This window comes from Pan troglodytes, chromosome 9, assembly GCF_028858775.2.
Source record: "Pan troglodytes isolate AG18354 chromosome 9, NHGRI_mPanTro3-v2.0_pri, whole genome shotgun sequence".
NCBI classification, from domain to species: domain Eukaryota; kingdom Metazoa; phylum Chordata; class Mammalia; order Primates; family Hominidae; genus Pan; species Pan troglodytes.
The window spans coordinates 127757133-127775171 of record NC_072407.2 but is presented as its reverse complement, the minus strand read 5'-3'; the positions used below and the strand labels follow the sequence as shown (position 1 = coordinate 127775171).

Genomic DNA, 18039 nt, shown 5'->3' with positions numbered 1-18039 from the left:
TCATTGCAATGAGGACAGCCCCTGCAGCTCTCTCTGGGATCTTAGGCCAGTGTGGAATTTGGTGTGGGAAATAAAACAGTTCATGTTGGTTGGTCTTGATTCTGGATCTTGATCAGATGATCCTCTGCAAGTTCCTAAGCTCCATTAGAAGACATTACAGAAGTTTCTGTCACAGCACAGTGTCACTCTCAACAGGCCTCTTTTGGAGGACTCCTCTTCCCGGCACTTATACTTACACATATGTGTTGAGTACATATGTTTGTCTCCTAAAAATGAAGAAGCCTGTTATAAATGCTGGAGGAGATTGCCTTACTAGTGACTTACTAAAACTCACCACCAAGAGGAATAGCACTTAACACTGGGTCTCCTTCCCGGCTCCTGGGTTCATGTTCCCAATCGCCACCCTAACTGGCTCTGGATACTAAACCCTACAGTGTGAAGTTGGAAATTATCCCTTCTTGCCCCCTCTTTTATTCCTTGCCTTACCTCCTAGCAGAGCTAAATGATATCGAGTTCTTTATTCCAGGCACTAGCAAGAGTGATGGTTCTTTGCAGGCAATTTTGGAGTCTTCATGAGCCCCACTTACCCCTGAAATAGGCTGTTGTTGAACATAACTCATTTTCTTTTGCAATGCAAGTGCCTCGGCCTGCCATACACTTCCATCCTTCTGTGTATATGCAGGTATTACACTTCAGACCCATAACTGCAGGGTGGAGAGAATAGAATATTCAGGCTGGATTGTGGGACAATGGAAAAGTGAGTTTTCAGCATCAGTAAGAGGTTGCATATTGACAATACTGTCCACTCACTCCATTAGCTGGTATTTGTGGAATTCCTGATTAATTTAGCTTTGTAAGTTAAGCTAGGAGGTGGATAAAAAAGATAAGACACAGTCTCTGTGACCTGAATAGGGTCCATTTATATTTGAAGGCAAGATAAACATGTGAAATAATAAAAGAACAGCAAAGATAATATATAGTCAACCAGATAAACCCTGTGATGCCAATTAAGAGTATAGCAACAGGCAGATTACTGTGGGCTGGAAAAGCAGGGGAATACTTTAGCTAAAGACTTGAGCTGGCTCTTGAGATGTAGGTTAAACTTGGGGAGGTGGGGGCAGGGGATGGGCAGAGAAGGTGTTCCAGATAGGTAGTCATAGTGAGGGAGAACACAGAGGTAGGAATGAAAACGGCATGTTTAGAGTGGACTGTCTGAGATTACACCCTCTGATAGCTCCATCTGGCTTGGTCTGGCCTTTCTCTTTTTTCAGGGAATAACTGCAACCAGGCAGACAGAGAGGTGATTTGGGAGTCCCTGTGACCAGGAAGTAAGAGGAGAGGAGATGCAGGGCAGGGAGACGACATTGGAGCCTATGGGTAATTTAGATTTAAGGACTAAGTGATGGTGATGATGGGGAAAGTAGATTATTTCAATCTTCATCTCAGACGTTCCAAGGTTATAGAATCCGAATTTATATGGAGCCCAGGAGGACTTGAGTGCTATTGATTTATGTCCAATTTTGGGAATGGTCTTGTGGCATCTCTTCATTCTAAATTCCGTTCTCACTATTCCATCAAGACTATCTTGTTGCTAACGACCTCTTAATGATAAATCCAATTGCCTTTGCATAACCCTAAAGTTTATTCATTTTTTCCTTCACTCAACAATGTTGAATTGAAGTGGTGAGAGTGAACATCCTTCTGTTTTCCTCTTATTTAGAGGGAAAGGATGATGTTAGTTGCTGGTTTTTGAGCATGTTCCACATTCTGGACATTTTTTTAGGTGCTGGGAATGCAAAGATAAACAAGTGTTTATATACATGCTGGGGAGACAGGCATTAAACAACCCCTCCAAATTATGTACAATTGTATTATAATATCAAGAAATAGTTAAACTTGGAATGAGAGCATTTACGAGGGAAGAACTAACGTATTTTAGAGAGCCAAGGAAGGTTTCTGTGGGGAGTGGGATGTAAGGTGAGGCCTGATGATAAATAAGAGTCAGCCAGGTAAGTGGGTGGTGTGGTATGGGCACAGTGAAGAACATTTCAGGCAGAGGGAACAGCAGTGAAAAGAAGCTTGTCTGCTGAGGGACAAAAATGCTAATGTAACCGGGGCACAGAATGGAGTGGGTTGTGCTATGAGACATGGCTGGTCAGGTGAGCAGAGATTCAACTTCCTGAGCCCTCCTAGGCCAAAGACATGAGTATGGTTTTTGATCCATGAGCAATGGGAATTTATCGAAAAATTTTAAGCAAGGAAGTGATCTGATCCTATTTACATTTATCTAGCAGGTCAACATGGGACTTAAAAGGGGCAAACAGAAAATAATTTTATTTTTCTGCCCACTACCCATTTGAGTATTCTTTCTAAAGCTAGTTCTCCTAGTCCTGCAGGTAATTTCAGGCAAGGCTCCTAACTTATCTATGTACTTTTAGAAAAAAAAAAAAAAAAAAAGCCTTGCCATCACTTTCGGGCATAAGAATAATCTGGGTTCAGTAATTTATGCATTGAGTGCCATGCAATAATAATAAAATAGCTCTATTAAAAGCCCACGTTTCTCACCAACAATCCGCTCTCCCTGTATGCATGCCCATGCACACCCACCCCCACACACACACGTAAGCACAGACACATAGCTCAGGCTTGCTTAGGTGTTTGTAATGGGCAGGAGGGGGTGGCTTTAACTTTTTCTCTATTTCTCTTCTTGGTTTCCTCCTACTCACCTCTGGCTTATGAGTGATAGTTTCTGACCTATTTCAGTTGGTGAGAAGGAGGGGGACAGGTAAAGGACAGGAAAGATGTCATCGGACTGGCTCTGGTGCCGTCATCTTTTGTCTATGGTAGTTACTTAAAACCCAATCTCTTGGATTTTGTGTTTAATGAAAGCTGACTCATTTTCTTTAGCCAGGAGAACTCATTTTCTTGAGTTCCTTGAGTCAGGAGAACATTTGCGGGTTCTTCAGGATTTCCCCCACAAAAAATATTCAAGTCCACTGCTGTATCGTGAGTGGTGTATTTCCCGCAGCTGGTGGTTATATTTTCTCTCAGCTGTAAGAAGGTAGTGGCCCACACCTTGCTAGAATACCTTTTTCCTCCAGACAGCGCTCTTGGATAGAACTTTAAACAGCTCAAGCCTGACTTGCTTGATATGGCATGGCCCAGATCAGATCCAGGGGAATGTATGCACATCCTCCCTGCTTGTATGTAATGCAACTCAGCTGTCTTTCAGTTCCACCATTTCAGGGCTGTACCCTCAGGCTCCCTCGCACCTTTAGGTTCCTCAAGCTCACCGTGCCTTCCAAACACCAGAGGACACTATCAATTTCTCCCTGAAGCAACTTTCATGAGGCTTCTCTCTCTCAGAGGAGTTGGGAGCAGGCTGCGCAGTACACTGATAACGCTCTTCGAATAATTGTCTCTTTGATCTTTAACCTGAGTATTTCCAATTTCAACATTTTTAAAATGCATTATTTAAAAATAGGTAATACATTGATGTGACTAAATAGTAAGTAATAGAAAAAGAATGTTGTGTAAAGTTGATCTCCCACTCTTGCCAGCTAGTTATCCAGTTTTCATCTGCCAAATAAAGGAAACCAGTTTTATTCATTTCTTTTATATCTTTTAGATTGATTTTCAGTATATTCAAGCAAATATAAATATGCACATGTATCTTTTTACCCCCTTTTCATAATTGGTAGTATACTATACATACTCTGCACTTTGATTTTTTGAATAATGTATACTAAGTGTACAGTATTCCACTGTAGTGCTGTACCATGCTTTAATTAACCAGTCTCTTATGAGAATTTAAGTTATTTGCACTTTTTGATATTATCTGCTGCAATAAATAATGCTGAACATATTTCATTTGTGTGGGAGTATATCTGTAAGATAATTTCATGCAAGCAGAATTGCTGGATAAAAAGTAAACAGTTTTGTAATTTTGATAGGTATTGCTGAATTGCCCACCAGAGGAGATGTAACTATTCTGTTGCTATCAATGCTTGGAAAATTCTTGTTTCACCACAACTTTAATACTCAAATATTTTATCAAACTCCTGGATGTTGACAATCTGATAGGTCAAAAATGGTGTATCAGTGTTCTTTTAATTTGCATTTTTCTTAGTATGAGTGAGATTGAGCACTTTTTATATGTTTAATAGCCATTTTCATTTTCTTTTGTGTGAACTATCTACATACTTTGCCCATTTTTCTATTAGGTTGTTGGCCTTTTCCTTTTTGATTTTTTTAAAGGAGGCATTACATATCAGGGATATTAGCCATTTGTTTGATGTGAGTTGCATTTTTAATTTTTGCCATGAGGAATATTTTGATATTCATGTGTCAAATTTGTCAGTTTTTCTTTTAAGAGCTCTGGATTTTGAGTCATAGTTAGAAAGGCCTTTCTCATTTCTAAGCTTACAAACAAATTATGTCACATTTTCTTAAAATTCTTTTATGGTTTATTATTTCTTACTAAGTGTCAAAAGGTAGCAAAATAGAAATATGAGGTAGAAATATAATCATATTTGAAGCACATTTAATAGGTAGAAAGCATAGGAATCATTCACTAATTTTTAGTGAGTGTTAAGGGAGAGGGAGATTTCAAGGGTGACTTCCAAGTGTAGGAGGTGTTTGTTGATGAAAGACTGAAGCTCAGAATAGAAATCTGGCTAGGATATAAAACTGGGCATTTTCAGCATATAGATTGTAATTGAAGCCATGGAAGTGGATAAGTTGATATAGAGGAGGGTCTGAGTGGATAGTATAAAGCCTTGAGATATCCCAGTGTTTAATGATCAGGTAGAATAAAGAATCCTACAAAATACACTGAGAAGTAGCCAGAGGAAAGGAAAACTAGGAGAGTGTAGGAGAGAATAAAGGAGAAAAGTATATTAAGAAAGAAAGGGTCCAAAATGAGATAAGTATGGATGAAAAGTCAATTAATATGAAGTCGGAAAATTGTCCTGTTTCCCTGCAATCAGTACATTTTCTTCCGGATTAGTGTGTTATATATGATCTCTCTGACATCCTGAAACTCAGATTGTACTGAGTCTTTGGGTCTCAGCTGGAGCATGTGAGTGAGACTTGGAGAGTAGAGGTTTAGAGAACAGCACCCCTAAGTTGCCTCCCTCCACCCCCATTGTTCAAACTTACCCTCTTTGAGGTAGAGAAAAGATAAGCTCACAAGGAGCAGTGTGTTCATTTTCCTCATTGGATGCTTGTTTGGGTGACAGACGGTGTGCTGAGTGAGGTATTGGAAAGGGCAGCCACTAGCTTGCTTTATAAAGCTTAGATGTTCGATCACAGCCAGTAAATAGAAAGGAGGGAGGAGTCCCTGATAAAGGCATGAGGCAGAACCGTCCTTTCCCCACTCCCTTCTCTTAAGGAGCCATAAATCTGTACTAATGTGGAAAGTGCAGGCTGGTGAGCAGTGTCAGGGAATGCTTCTGGCTAAAGTTGAATTAGATTTCCACCCCTGACTCTCCATCCTCCCTCTGCCTTCCCTGCCCCATATCTGTCTTGTCCTCACTTTTTTTTTTTTAAGAGACAGGGTCTCACTCTGTTGCCCAGGCTGGAGTGCAGGGGCTCATTGCAGCCTCAAACTTTTTGGTTTACACGATCCTCCTGCTTTAACCTCCAGTGTAGCTGGGACTACAGTCGCTACTCACCCTTTTTTCTCTATGTGTCTGCATGTGTGTGTGTGTGTGTGATTGATACGGTTTGAATGTTTGTCCCCTCCAAATCTCATGTTGAAATGTAATCCATAAAGTTGGAGGTGGGGCATGGTGGGAGCTGTTTGGGTCATGGGGGCAGATCCCTCATGAATTGCTTGGTGCCATCCTCATTGTAATGAGTGAGTTCTTGCTCTGGTAGTTCAAGCGAGAGCTGGTTGTTTAAAAGAGTGTGGAACCTCCCCTTCCCTTCTCTCTGTTGTTCCCTTCTCTCTCTTGCTCCCATTCTTGCCATGTAATACACCAACTCCTTTTTTGCCTTCCACCATGATTGCAAGCTCCCTGAGGCCCTCACCAGGAGCAGATGCCAGCACCATGCCTCCTGTACAGCCTGCAGAACTGTGAGCCAATTAAATCTCTCTTCTTTACAAATTACCTAGTCTCTGGTATATCTTTATGGTGATGCAAAAATGCACTAACAGAAAATCGATACTGAGAAGTGGGATGTTGCTATAAAGATACCTGAAAATGTTGAAGAAGCTTGGGAACTGGGTAATGGGCAGAGGTTGGAAGAATTTAGAGGGCTTAGAAGACAGGAAAATGGGGGAATGTTGGAATTTCTTAGAAACTTGTTATGTGGTTGTGACCAAAATACTGATAGAAATATGGATAGCAAAGGCCAGGCTGAGGAGTTCTCAGATAAAAATGAGGAAGCTATTTGGAACTGGAGCAAAGGTCACCATTGCTATGCCTTAGCAAAGAGCTTGGCTGCATTGTGTCCGTGGCCTGGGAATTTGTGGAAGACTGAACTTAAGAATGATGACCTAGGGTATCTGGCAGAAGACATTTCTAAGCAGTACAGTGTTCAGGATGTGATATGGCTGCTTCTAACAGCCCACAATTATGTATGGGAGGAAAGAAATAACTTAAAGTTGGAACTTACATTTAAAAGATAAGTAGAGGCTGGGCACAGTGGCTCAAGCCTGTAATCCCAGCACTTTGGGAGGCCAAGGAGGGCGGATCATGAGGTCAAGAGATTGACACCATTCTGGCCAACATAGTGAAACCCCATCTCTACTAAAAATACAAAAATTAGCTGGGTGTGGTGCACACCTGTAGTCCCAGCTACTCGGGAGGCTGAGGCAGGAGAATCACTTGAACCCAGGAGTTGGAGGTTGCAGTGAGCTGAGATCACACCACTGCACTCCAGCCTGGTGACAGAGTGAGACTCTGTCAAAAAACAAAACAAAACAAAACAAAAAAACGATAAGTAGAGCATAAAAATTTGGAAAATTCATATGTGGCAGAGAAGGAATGAATGTTTTCAGGAGAGGAATTCCAGTGGCCTATGGAGGAACTACTTGCTAGATATATTTGCATGACTAAAAGGGAGCCAAGAGCTGTTATCCAATAATAGCTATTATTATGTAATAATATATTACTGGATAACAGCTCTTGGCTAATAATATCCAAGACAATGGGAAAAAGGCCATGAAGACATTTCAGAAATCTTCAAGGCAGCCCCTCTTATCACAAGCTCAGAGACCTAGGAGGAAAGAATGTTTTCAGGGGCCAGGCCCAGGGCCCTTCTGCCCTGTGCAGCCTTGGGACACTGCTTTCACATCCTGGCCACTCCAGCTCCAGCTTCAGCTCAAAGGGGCTCTGGTACAGCTTGGGTCATTGCTCTGAAAGGTTCAAGCTGTAAGCTTTGGCAGCTTCCACATGGTGCTAAGCCTGCAGGTGTGCAGAATGCAAGAGTGAAGGAGGCTTGGCAGCTTCCACCTCAATTTCAGAGGATGTATGGAAAAGCCTGGGTGCTCAGGAAGAAGCCTGCTTCAAGGGTACAGCCCCCACAGAGAGGATCTACGAGGACAGTGCCAAGGGAAAATGTGGTATTGGAGCCCCCACAAGAGTCTCGACTGGAGAGCAGCCTAGTGGAGCTGTGGAAAAGGGCCACCACCCTCCAGACCCCAGAATGGTAGAGCCACTGGCAGCTTGCATCTTGAGCCTGTAAAAGCCACAGCTACTCAACTCCAATCTGTGAGAATAGCCATAGAGGCTGCACCTTGCAAAACCACAGGGGCAGATCTTCCCAAGGCCTCAAACCCACCTCTCACATCAGTATGCCCAGGATATGGGACATGGAGCCAAAGGAAATTATTCTGGAACTTTTAAATTTAATGACTGCCTTGCTGGATTTCAGACTTGGATGGGCCTCTTGTCCTTTTCTTTTGGCTGGTTTTTCCCTTTTGGAATGGGAATGTTTACTCAATGCCTGTACCACCATTGTATCTTGAAAGTAAATAGCTTGTGTTTGATTTTATAAACTCATAGATTGAAGGAAATTGCTTTGAGAATCAGATGAAATTTTGGACTTTACATTTTTGAGTGATGCTGGAAAAATTAAGACTTTGGGAAACTGTTGGGAATAGATGATTGTATTTTGCAATGTGAGAAGGACATGAGATTTGAGGGGCCAGGGACAGAATGATATTGTTTGGATGTTTGTCCCCTACAAATCTCATGTTGAAGTGTGATTCCTAATATTAGAGGTTAGGTCTGGTAGGAGGCATTAGGTCATGGGAGAGGATCCCTCATGAATGGCTTGATGTTGACCTTGTGGTAATAAGTGAATTCTTACTCTATGAGTTCATGTGAGGCCCGGTTGTTTAAGAGAGCCTGGAACCTCCCCTCCCTTTCTCCAGCTCCCTCTCTTGCCCTGTGATATGCTGGCTCCCCCTTTGCCTTCTTCCATGATTGTAAGCTTTCTAAGGCTTCTCCAGAAGTGGATGCTGGCACTATGTTTCATTACAGCCTGCAGAACCATGAGCCAAAATAAAACCTCTTTTCTTTATAAATTAACTAGCCTCAAGTATTTCTTTATAGCAATGCAAAATGGCCTAATACAGCAATACTATCAGATTTCTGGTTCCCTGGAAATTTCTTATGCATACTAAGTGAAAGAGTGTTTATTCATCATTAGGACAATGACTTATAAAATGGGATGACATATGAATCTCAGAATTCAAAGGTTTCCAGAGAGTTTTATGTAATATGAGGTGTACTGATACAGCTTACTCCAATACTGAAAAAAATTTCCCCAGTTTAAGGCTTGGGCAAGGGTTGTTTTTTCTTTTTCTTTTTCTTTTTCTTTTTCTTTTTCTTTGAGATGGAGTTTTGCTCTTTCGCCCAGGCTGGAGTGAAGTGGTGCAATCTTGACTCACTGCAACCTCCACCCACCGGGTTCAGGAGATTTTCTTGCCTCAGCCTCCTGAGTAGCTGAGATTATAGGTGCCTGCCACCACGCCCAGCTAATTTTTGTATTTTTAATACAGACGGGGTTTTGCCACATTGGCCAGGCTTGTCTCAAACTCCTGACCCCAGGTGATCCACCCGCCTCGGCCTCCCAAAGTGCTAAGATTATAGGCATGAGCCACCACACCCAGCCAAGTGTTGTTTTTTCTCCTAAGCACCACACCACAGTTCTCCTAGGCTTCTAACTTCCAGCACTGTCATCTTCACCCTTTGGAAACCTTGAATATTTCCTATGTCTGGGTGTTGGGAATATCTAGATAGGCTCTTGGAGGTTCCCAGCAAATCTCTTGGAGATTAGAAGTTTAGGGATGCAGGAAGAGATGCAAGAAGGGCTTCTCCAGAGACTTTTTTGGGTGAGGTCCTTCTTGGGATCTCCACACATTTTCTGGATATTTTCTTAACATTAGCTCTTCTAGTATTAGAGCCAGAACTATGTCTCAACTATTCTCAGATATGTCTCAAATAATGTCCTTGCTCTTTACTCTTTAGGGAAACAGTCCATTTGTAACCTCATCCCATATCCTTCAGTTTTATTTAGAAAAAAACTTCTAGAAGAAGATTTCTTGATTTTTGCCCCTTAAACATCTCAATCTTCTTGGTAAAATGTAACCCTTTCAACTGCTGTCTCCAAGGTCACTCTTCCCCCCTCCTCATTCCAGTTGTAGCCATTGCCTCATTGTTCTCCTTGCCCAGGTGCCCTTGTCTGTGCATGGCACCAGCTGGATGAAGCCTTTGACATCTACCCTAGCTAACAGGTCTGGATTTCCTTTCAAAATAACCATCATTAAGATCTTCCCAGTTTCCACTTCAGCCATGTCCTTCTTCTTGGGTATTTGGTGCTTGGCACTTTCTAGGATCTTAATATGGATTGCCCACCTTTCCTCCTTTCATATCCTTTATTTTACAGAAACCCTGTGAGATACGTACAATTGTCTCATTTTTACAGATGAGATAATAAGCTCAGAATGGTTCAGTAACTTACTCAAGGCCACACAGCTAGCAGGTAGCAGAGAGTTTGAACCCATGACAGTGTATAGCAAACTTACACTTGAGATAAAAGGAGATATCCTTTCTAAGAGTCATCACTGAGGCAGGTAAGTGTGCTTTTTGCTGTATTTCCCAACCCTTGGAGTCCTTTGTTATTGATTTCCTGGAACTGCACCATAGTAAACGAGAAGTTCAATTCTATAATTTTTGGCTTAAGTACTATGTATTAGTTTGCTATTGCTACTATAAATAAATCAGAAATTTAGTGGTTTAAAACAACACAAATTTATTCTCCTAAAGTATTGGAGGCCAGAAGTCTGATGGGGCTAAAAGCAAAGTATCAGCAGAGTTGGTTCTTTCTGTAGGCTCTGAAGAGAGAATCTGTTTCCTTGACTTTTTCAGCTTCTAGTGGCCTCCTGTATTCCTTGGCTTATTGCCCATTCCTCCATCTTCAAAGCATATCACTCCAGTCTCTGCTTTCATCATCACATTGCCTGTTTTTCTTCTATAATCAAATTCTCTGCTTCCTTCTTATAAGGACATTTGTGATTGCATTTAGGGCCACTGAGATAATGCAAGATAACCTCGCCAACTCAAGATTCTTAAATTAATCAGAACTTCAGAGCACTTCCTGTGTATAAGGTAACATTCACAGGTTTCAGAAATTAAGATGTAAAAATCCTTGGGGGTCATTATTTAGCCTAATACATATTCTCAGAGGCACAATCATTGCACCATCCCCTTCATCCCTTCTGTTTACCCATAAGCAACCACTTCTTATGGGTAAGATATGTCTTTCTTTGCCTGGCTTTCTTGCCCATCTACATTCCTATTATCCCTTTATTTGGGCCATAGCAAACACCTGCTCTTCTAACAGTCTGTTGGGTTGTTTGATAAATCTGTGCTTTGATATTTTGTGTTCTCTTGGCACCCTCCCCAACTCCTTCATTTAGCTAACTCCTCACTAGCTTTCAAAGTCCTGCTCTTCCACTCCCTCTTCAAGGAAGCCTTACCTGATCAGGTAGTTTAATTTGAATGCCTGTCATTTAAGCCTCTGTGTCCAGCTGTGGTTGATGTATTTGTGGTCTTTTAAACTAGATTCCAAGTTCTGTGAGGTCATCAATTAGTGTCTTAGACTAATGGAGAGTCTAGCACTTAGTATGTGATCAATGATGGTTCCTTGAATAACAAAGTTGGTAAATTAATAAGTGGAAATTATAGGGACAGAGACTTCAGCTCAACTTTGGGGAGATTTTTATAATAACTTGAACAAAAGATACAATGGAGGCCTTTGGGTAGTAAGTTTTCAGCAGCTGGAGGATTAGAGTAAGCATTGTCCTGGGAATGCTGTGGAGAACTCAGGTAGGGTGGCTTGGTTTTGGGGATTGTAAGTGGCTATGGGATTTTATGATTCTGTGATAAATAGCCCAAGAATGATCATATGGGGAGAACAGCCAGCATCTGCCACAGGGAGCTGCACATGATAAAGCTCTCAGGATGTTTGTTTTGCACCTCTGTGCCTACTGGGCATGGTTGCTTAGCTCTGTCCACTTATAGATAACTCCTGGAAACAGAGGTGGGCAGAGTGGTTGACTGAGAGATGAAATGATGCTGGGGAGAGGATGCTTATTGATGTACTTGAAGACATAGCAATGGAAACTATTCAAAATGAAGCAAAGAAAAAACCAGGAAAAATGAACGGCGCATTGGTGAACTGCAGAACAATTTCAAATGGAATAATACACATATAATTAGAAAAAAAGGAAAGAAAGGGAAGAACAGAAAAAAATATTTGAAGAGATAATGGCCAAAATTCTTCCAAATTTGAGGAAAACAATAAGCCCACAGATTTAAGAAGTTTAGAAAACCCCAAACACAAGATACATGAAGAAAACCATAACAAGGCACATCGTAACCTAGTTACTTGAAACAGTGATGAAAAGAAAAGTGTTAATATCATCCAGAGGGAAAGGCACATTACATACAGTGGAATGAAGATGACAACAAATTTCTTGTTGAGAACAATGCTAGTCAGAAGACAGAAAAGCAACATCTTCAAAGTATTGGAAAAAAAAAAGTGACCTGTAAGCCTAGAATTCTTTACCCAGAGAAAATATCTTTTAAAAAATGAAGGTAAAATAAAGACTTTTTCTAATATGAAATCCAAAGGAAATTCATCATCAGTAGACCTGTTCTATAAGAAATGTTAAAGGATGTCTTTCAAGAAGAAAGAAAATGATATCAGGCTGAAATCTGGATCTGTGCAAAAGAATGAATAGCATCAGAAACAGTAACTACATGGATAAATATAACAACTATTTCTTAGTTTTAAATCTCTTTGACAGAATGTTAACTTTTCAAAACAAAAAATAATGAGGAATTATAAAATTTCTTAATATGTTTAAGTAAAATATGACAACAATAGCACAAGGCCTGGAGAAGAGAAATGGAAGTTGAATGTTGTAATGTTCTTTTACTATATTTGTGATGATTAATATAACTTGAAGCTTACTTAAAAAATATACCCAGAATTTGTTTTACTCAGATATGGTAAGGCATGCAGATATAAAAATTACTATCATGAAGAAAGATTTTGCTCGTAGTTACCAAGAAGCAGGAGGCACAGAACACCATGCAGGGGGTGCACATAGAGGGGCACATAGAGAAGCACCAGGATTGGTCAGGAAACGAAGCGAGGGGAAAACATAGACAGGAGTCTTTATTGTTTCTGTGGGAAAAGCAATTCAGGGCAGGGAAGTAGGCTTGGAATTGGCTAGTTTGCATCATTTAGCAGGTTCTGAAGTGTAAGGGCTGTCTCTAGCTGTCTGGTACCTGGCCCTTTGGTGATTAGGGCAAAGAAATGGTGAATCAGAGTATAAGAGGTTGATAAAGGAGGTGGTTGGGGTTATGAGCTTTGGATTGGTTGGTTTTCGTATGAAAGGTGTAACTCATAGACAAGTTGTTTGCTATCTCTAGACATTGGTTTGCTCTGACGGGACAATCTGACTAGGATCAGTTAGGCCCACAGATGTCAAAGCATCAGTAAACACAGAAAATAAAAACATAATTAATACAAAGGTAGGCCGTGGTAAGTCAAAGAAAAAGCCCTGGGTTTTATAAAACTTAAAGCAACCACTAAAATATAACAACAAAGAGTTATACCTAATAATCCAATGAAGGAAATAAAATGGAATCATTAGAAATAATCAATACAAAAGAAAATATTAAAAGAAGAAAAAGGGAACAAAAACAAAAGTACAAATAGAAAATGAACAGCTAGATGATAGATTTAAATCCAACAATAGCAATAATCACATTAAATATAAATAGTCTAAACACTCCAATTAAAAGGCAGAGTTTGTGCGATTGGATAAAAACACAAGAACCAACAATATAGTGGTTATAAGAAACACACTTTAGGTACCATGTCGTTAAGCAGATCTCTAGAGCTTATTCATCTTGCTGGACTTAATGCCTGTTGATTACCAGCTCTCTGTATGTCCTTCCACTCCATTTACTTTATTTGCTGAAATTATTTCCCTTCAAATTCTTTTTTATTTTTAATTGCGGCAAAATATATATAACAAAATTTACTAACTTAAAAAAAAGAAACATTTTAAATATAAATAGATGGATTCAAGAGTATTTACTACAATGATGAATAAAAAGAAGGGTTAAATATTTATTAAACAACCACCACTCAAAACTTCAAGTCTTGGAATAAAGGAAGGTATATAAACCAGCCATTGGTATTCTAATATTTACTGTTAATCAATTTAAAACTTTGCTTAACCCAAAGCATTTATCTGGGATATGCCACATATAATTTGTGTGGAAAAATTATAGCACCTCCTTCTTTTTAAGAATCAGTTACATTTTACCAAAAGGTTAAAAAATACTTCATGTAACTCTCTGTGTAGCAATGTTGCATAGTTGTTAAGTGCCTCAACTTTAGGAAGAGACAGGCTTGATTGAAGTCCTAATTTATCACTGAATATTGCTATTCAGCCTTAGGCAAATCTTTCTCTTTTTTTTCAGAACAAAAGATAGAAGTTTTAATACAGAAAATTTCAAACATACGAAGAAGTGAAGAGATATGATGAACCACAATATACCCATTACCAAGATTCAACAATTATCAAGAGTTGGGCATATATGCTCTGATTTCCTTCCTTTTCTTTCCTTCCTTTCCCTTCTCATCTTTTCTTTTTCCCTTCCTTTCTTCTAAAGTTTTTAAAAGCAAAGCCTCAGACATCATTTGATTTTACTCCTACATACTTCAGAATACATCTCAAAAAAATTACATGTTTCTTACATCACCACAATGCTAACATTATCCCTTACAAATTAGCAATAATTCCACTTAATATTCATTCTGTTATGGACTGAATTGTGTACCTCCAAAATTCATGTGCTGAAGCCCTTACCCCCAACATGACTGTACTTGGTGGTATGGCTTTTAAGTAGGTAATCAAGGTCAAATGATGTCATAAGAGTGGGGCCCTAATCTGATAGGGCTTCTTTTTTTTTTTTTTTTTTTTTTTTTTTTTTTTTTTTTACTTTAAGTTCTGGGATACATATGCAGAATGTGCAGGTTTGTTACATAGGTATACATGTGCCATGGTGGTTTGCTGCACCCATCAACCCGTCATCTAGGTTTTAAGCCATTAGGAAAAATACCTAATGCTCTCCCTCCCCTTGTGCCCCACCACATGACAGGCCCCAGTATGTGATGCTCCTCTCACTGTGTCCATGTGTTCTCATTGTTCACCTCCCACTTATGAGTGAGAACATGTGGTGTTTGGTTTTCTGTTCCTGTGTTAGTTTGCTGAGAATGACGGTTTCCAGCTTCATCCATGCCCCTGCAAAGGACATGAACTCATTCTTTTTTATAGCTGCATAGTATTCCATGGTGTATATGCGCCACATTTTCATTATCCAGTCTATCATTGATGGGCATTTGGATTGGTTCCAAGTCTTTGCTATTGTAAATAGTGCAGCAGTAAACATAAGTATGGATGTATCTTTACAGTAGAATGATTTATAATCCTTTGGGTATATACCCAGTAATGGGATTGCTGGGTCAAGTGGTATTTCTGGTACTAGATCCTTGAGGAATCGCCACACTGTCTTCCACAATGATTGAACTAATTTACACTCTCACCAACAGTGTAAAAGTGTTCCTATTCCTCCACAGCCTCGCCAGCATCTGTTGTTTCCTGACTTTTAAATAATCGGCATTCTAACTGGTGTGAGATGGTACCTCATCGTGGTTTTGATTTGCATTTCTCTAATGACCAGTGATGATGAGCTTTTTTTCATATGTTTGTTGGCTGCATAAATGTCTTCTTTTGAGAAGTGTCTGTTCATATCTTTTGCCCACTTTCTGATGGTTTTTTTTTTTCCTGTAAATTTGTTTAAGTTCCTTGTAGATTCTGGATATTAACCCTTTGTCAGATGGATAGATTGCAAAAATTTTCTCCCATTCTGTAGGTTGCCTGTTCACTCTGATGATAGTTTCTTTTGCTGTGCAGAAGCTCGTTAGTTTAATTAGATCCTATTTGTCAATTTTGGCTTTTGTTGCAATTGCTTTTGGTGTTTTAGTCATGAAGTCTTTGCCCATGCCTATGTCTTGAATGGTATTGCCTAAGTTTTCTTCTAGGGTTTTTATGACTTTAGGTTTTATGTTTAACTCATTAATCCATCTTGAGTTAATTTTTGTATAAGGTGTAAGGAAGGGGTCCAGTTTCAGTTTTCTGCATATAGCTAGCTTGTTCTCCCAGCATCATTTATTAAATAGGGAATCCTTTCCCCATTGCTTGTTTTTGTCAGGTTTGTTGAAGATCAGATGGTTGTAGATGTGTGGTCTTGTTTCTGAGTTCTCTAATCTGTTCCATTGGTCTGTGTGTCTGTTTCTGTACCAGTACCATGCTATTTTGGATACTGTAGCCTTGTAGTATAGTTTGAAGTCAGTAGCATGATGCCTCCAGCTTTACTCTTTTTGCTTAGGATTGTTTTGGCTTTACAGGCTCTTTTTTGGTTCCATATGAACTTTAAAGTAGTTTTTTCAAATTCTGTGAAGAAAGTCAATGGTAGCTTGATGGGAATAGCATGGAATCTATAAATTACTTTGGGCAGTATGGCCATTTTCACGATATTGATTTTTCCTATCCATGAGCATGGAATATTTTTCCATTTGTTTGTGTCCTCTCTTATTCCCTTGAGCAATGGTTTGTAGTTCTCCTTGAAGAGGTCCTTCACATCCCTTGTAAGTTGGATTCCTAGGTATTTTAGTCTCTTTGTAGCAACTGTGAGTGGGAGTTCACTCATGATTTGGCTGTCTGCTTGTCTATTATTGGTGTATAGGAATGCTTGTGATTTTTGCACATTGATCTTATATCCTCAGACTTTGCTGAGGTTGCTTATCAGCTTAAGGAGTTTTTGGGCTGAGACGATGGGGTTTTCTATATATACAATCATGTTATCTGCAAACAGAGACAATTTGACTTCCTCTCTTCCTATTTGAATATTCCTTATTTCTTTCTCTTGCCTGATTGCCCTGCCCAGAACTTCCAATACTATGTTGAATAGGAGTGGTGAGAGAGGGCATCCTTGTCTTGTGCCAGTTTTCAAAGGAAATGCTTGCACCTTTTGCCCATTCAGTATGATATTGGCTATGGGTTTTTCATAAATAGCTTTCATTATTTTGAGATATGTTCCATCAGTACCTAGTTTATTGAGTGTTTTTAGCATGAAGAGGTGTCGAATTTTATGGAAGACCTTTTCTGCATCTGTCGAGATAATCGTGGTTTTTATCATTGGTTCTGTTTATGTGATGGATTACGTTTATTGATTTACGAATGTTGAAGCAGCCTTGCATCCCAGGGATGAAGCTGACTTGATTGTGGTGGATAAGCTTTTTGATGTGCTGCTGGATTCAGTTTAACAGTATTTATTGAGGGTTTTCACATTGATGTTTATCAGGGATGTTGGCCTGAAATTTTCTTTTTTTGTTGGGTCTCTGCCAGGTTTTGGTATCAGGATGATGTGGGCCTCATAAAATGAGTTAGAGAGAAGTCCCTCTTTTTCCATTATTTGGAATAGTTTCAGAAGGAATGGTACCAGCTCCTCTTTGCACCTCTGGTAGAAGTTGGCTGTGAATTTGTCTGGTCCTGGGCTTTTTTTGTTTGATAGGCTACTAATTACTGCCTCCATTTCAGAACTTGTTATTGGTCTATTCAGGGATTTGACTTCTTCCTGGTTTAGTCTTGGGAGGGTGTATGTGTCCAGGAATTTATCCATTTCTTCTAGATTTTCTAGTTTATTTGCCTAGAGGTTTTTATGGTATTCTCTGATGATAGTTTGTATTTCAGTGGGATCAGTGGTGATATCCCCTTTATCAGTTTTTATTGTGTCTATTTGATTCTTCTCTCTTTTCTTCTTTATTAATCTAGCTAGTGGTCTATCTATTTTGTTAATCTTTTCAAAAACCCAGCTCCTGGATTCATTGATTTTTTTTGATGGGTTTTTCGTGTCTCTATCTCCTTCAGTTCTGCTCTGATCATAGTTATGTCTTGTTTTCTGCTAGCTTTTCAATTTGTTTGCTCTTGCTTCTTTAGTTCTTTTAATTGTGATGTTGGGTGTTGATTTAAGATCTTTCCAGCTTTCTGTTGTCAGCATTTAATGCTATAAATTTTCCTCTTAACACTGCTTTAGCCATGTCCCAGTGATTCTGGTATGTTCTCTCTTTGTTCTGATTGGTTTCAAAGAACTTCTTGAGTTCTGCCTTAATTTTGTTATTATCCAGTAGTCATTCAGGAGCAAGTTGTTCAGTTTCCATGTAGTTGTGTGGTTTTGAGTGAGTTTCTTAATCCTGAATTCTAATTTGATTGCACTTTGGTCTGAGAGACTGTTTGTTATGATTTCTATTCTTTTACATTTACTGAAGGGTGTTTTACTTCTAATTATTTGGTCAATTTTAGAATATGTGCTATGTGGTGCTGAGAAGAATGTATATTCTGTTGATCTGGGGTGGAGAGTTCTGTAGATGTCTATTAGG

General features: G+C 39.5%; 2 protein-coding genes across 3 annotated transcripts in view; one reads left to right on the top strand and one right to left on the bottom strand.

The window, feature by feature from the left end:
- PATE2 (prostate and testis expressed 2) overlaps nucleotides 1-18039 on the top strand; it is a 197119-nt gene that overhangs the window by 45609 nt on the left and 133471 nt on the right. The window contains exon 2 of one of the 2 annotated variants that reach the window (XM_054661708.2): nucleotides 14019-14124. The exons of the other annotated variant lie outside the window; for it this stretch is intronic. Within the exon in view, the coding sequence (XP_054517683.1) occupies nucleotides 14077-14124 (48 nt within the window). The 5' untranslated portion in view covers nucleotides 14019-14076. The remainder of the gene's footprint in view (nucleotides 1-14018; nucleotides 14125-18039) is intronic. 2 annotated transcript variants of the gene reach the window in all.
- PATE4 (prostate and testis expressed 4) lies at nucleotides 145-5218 on the bottom strand. Its single transcript, XM_016922245.3, has 3 exons — nucleotides 5161-5218; nucleotides 588-704; nucleotides 145-266 (listed from the first exon to the last, which is right to left on the bottom strand). Exons 1-3 carry the CDS (start codon nucleotides 5216-5218, stop codon nucleotides 145-147), a joined length of 297 nt encoding a protein of 98 aa, XP_016777734.1.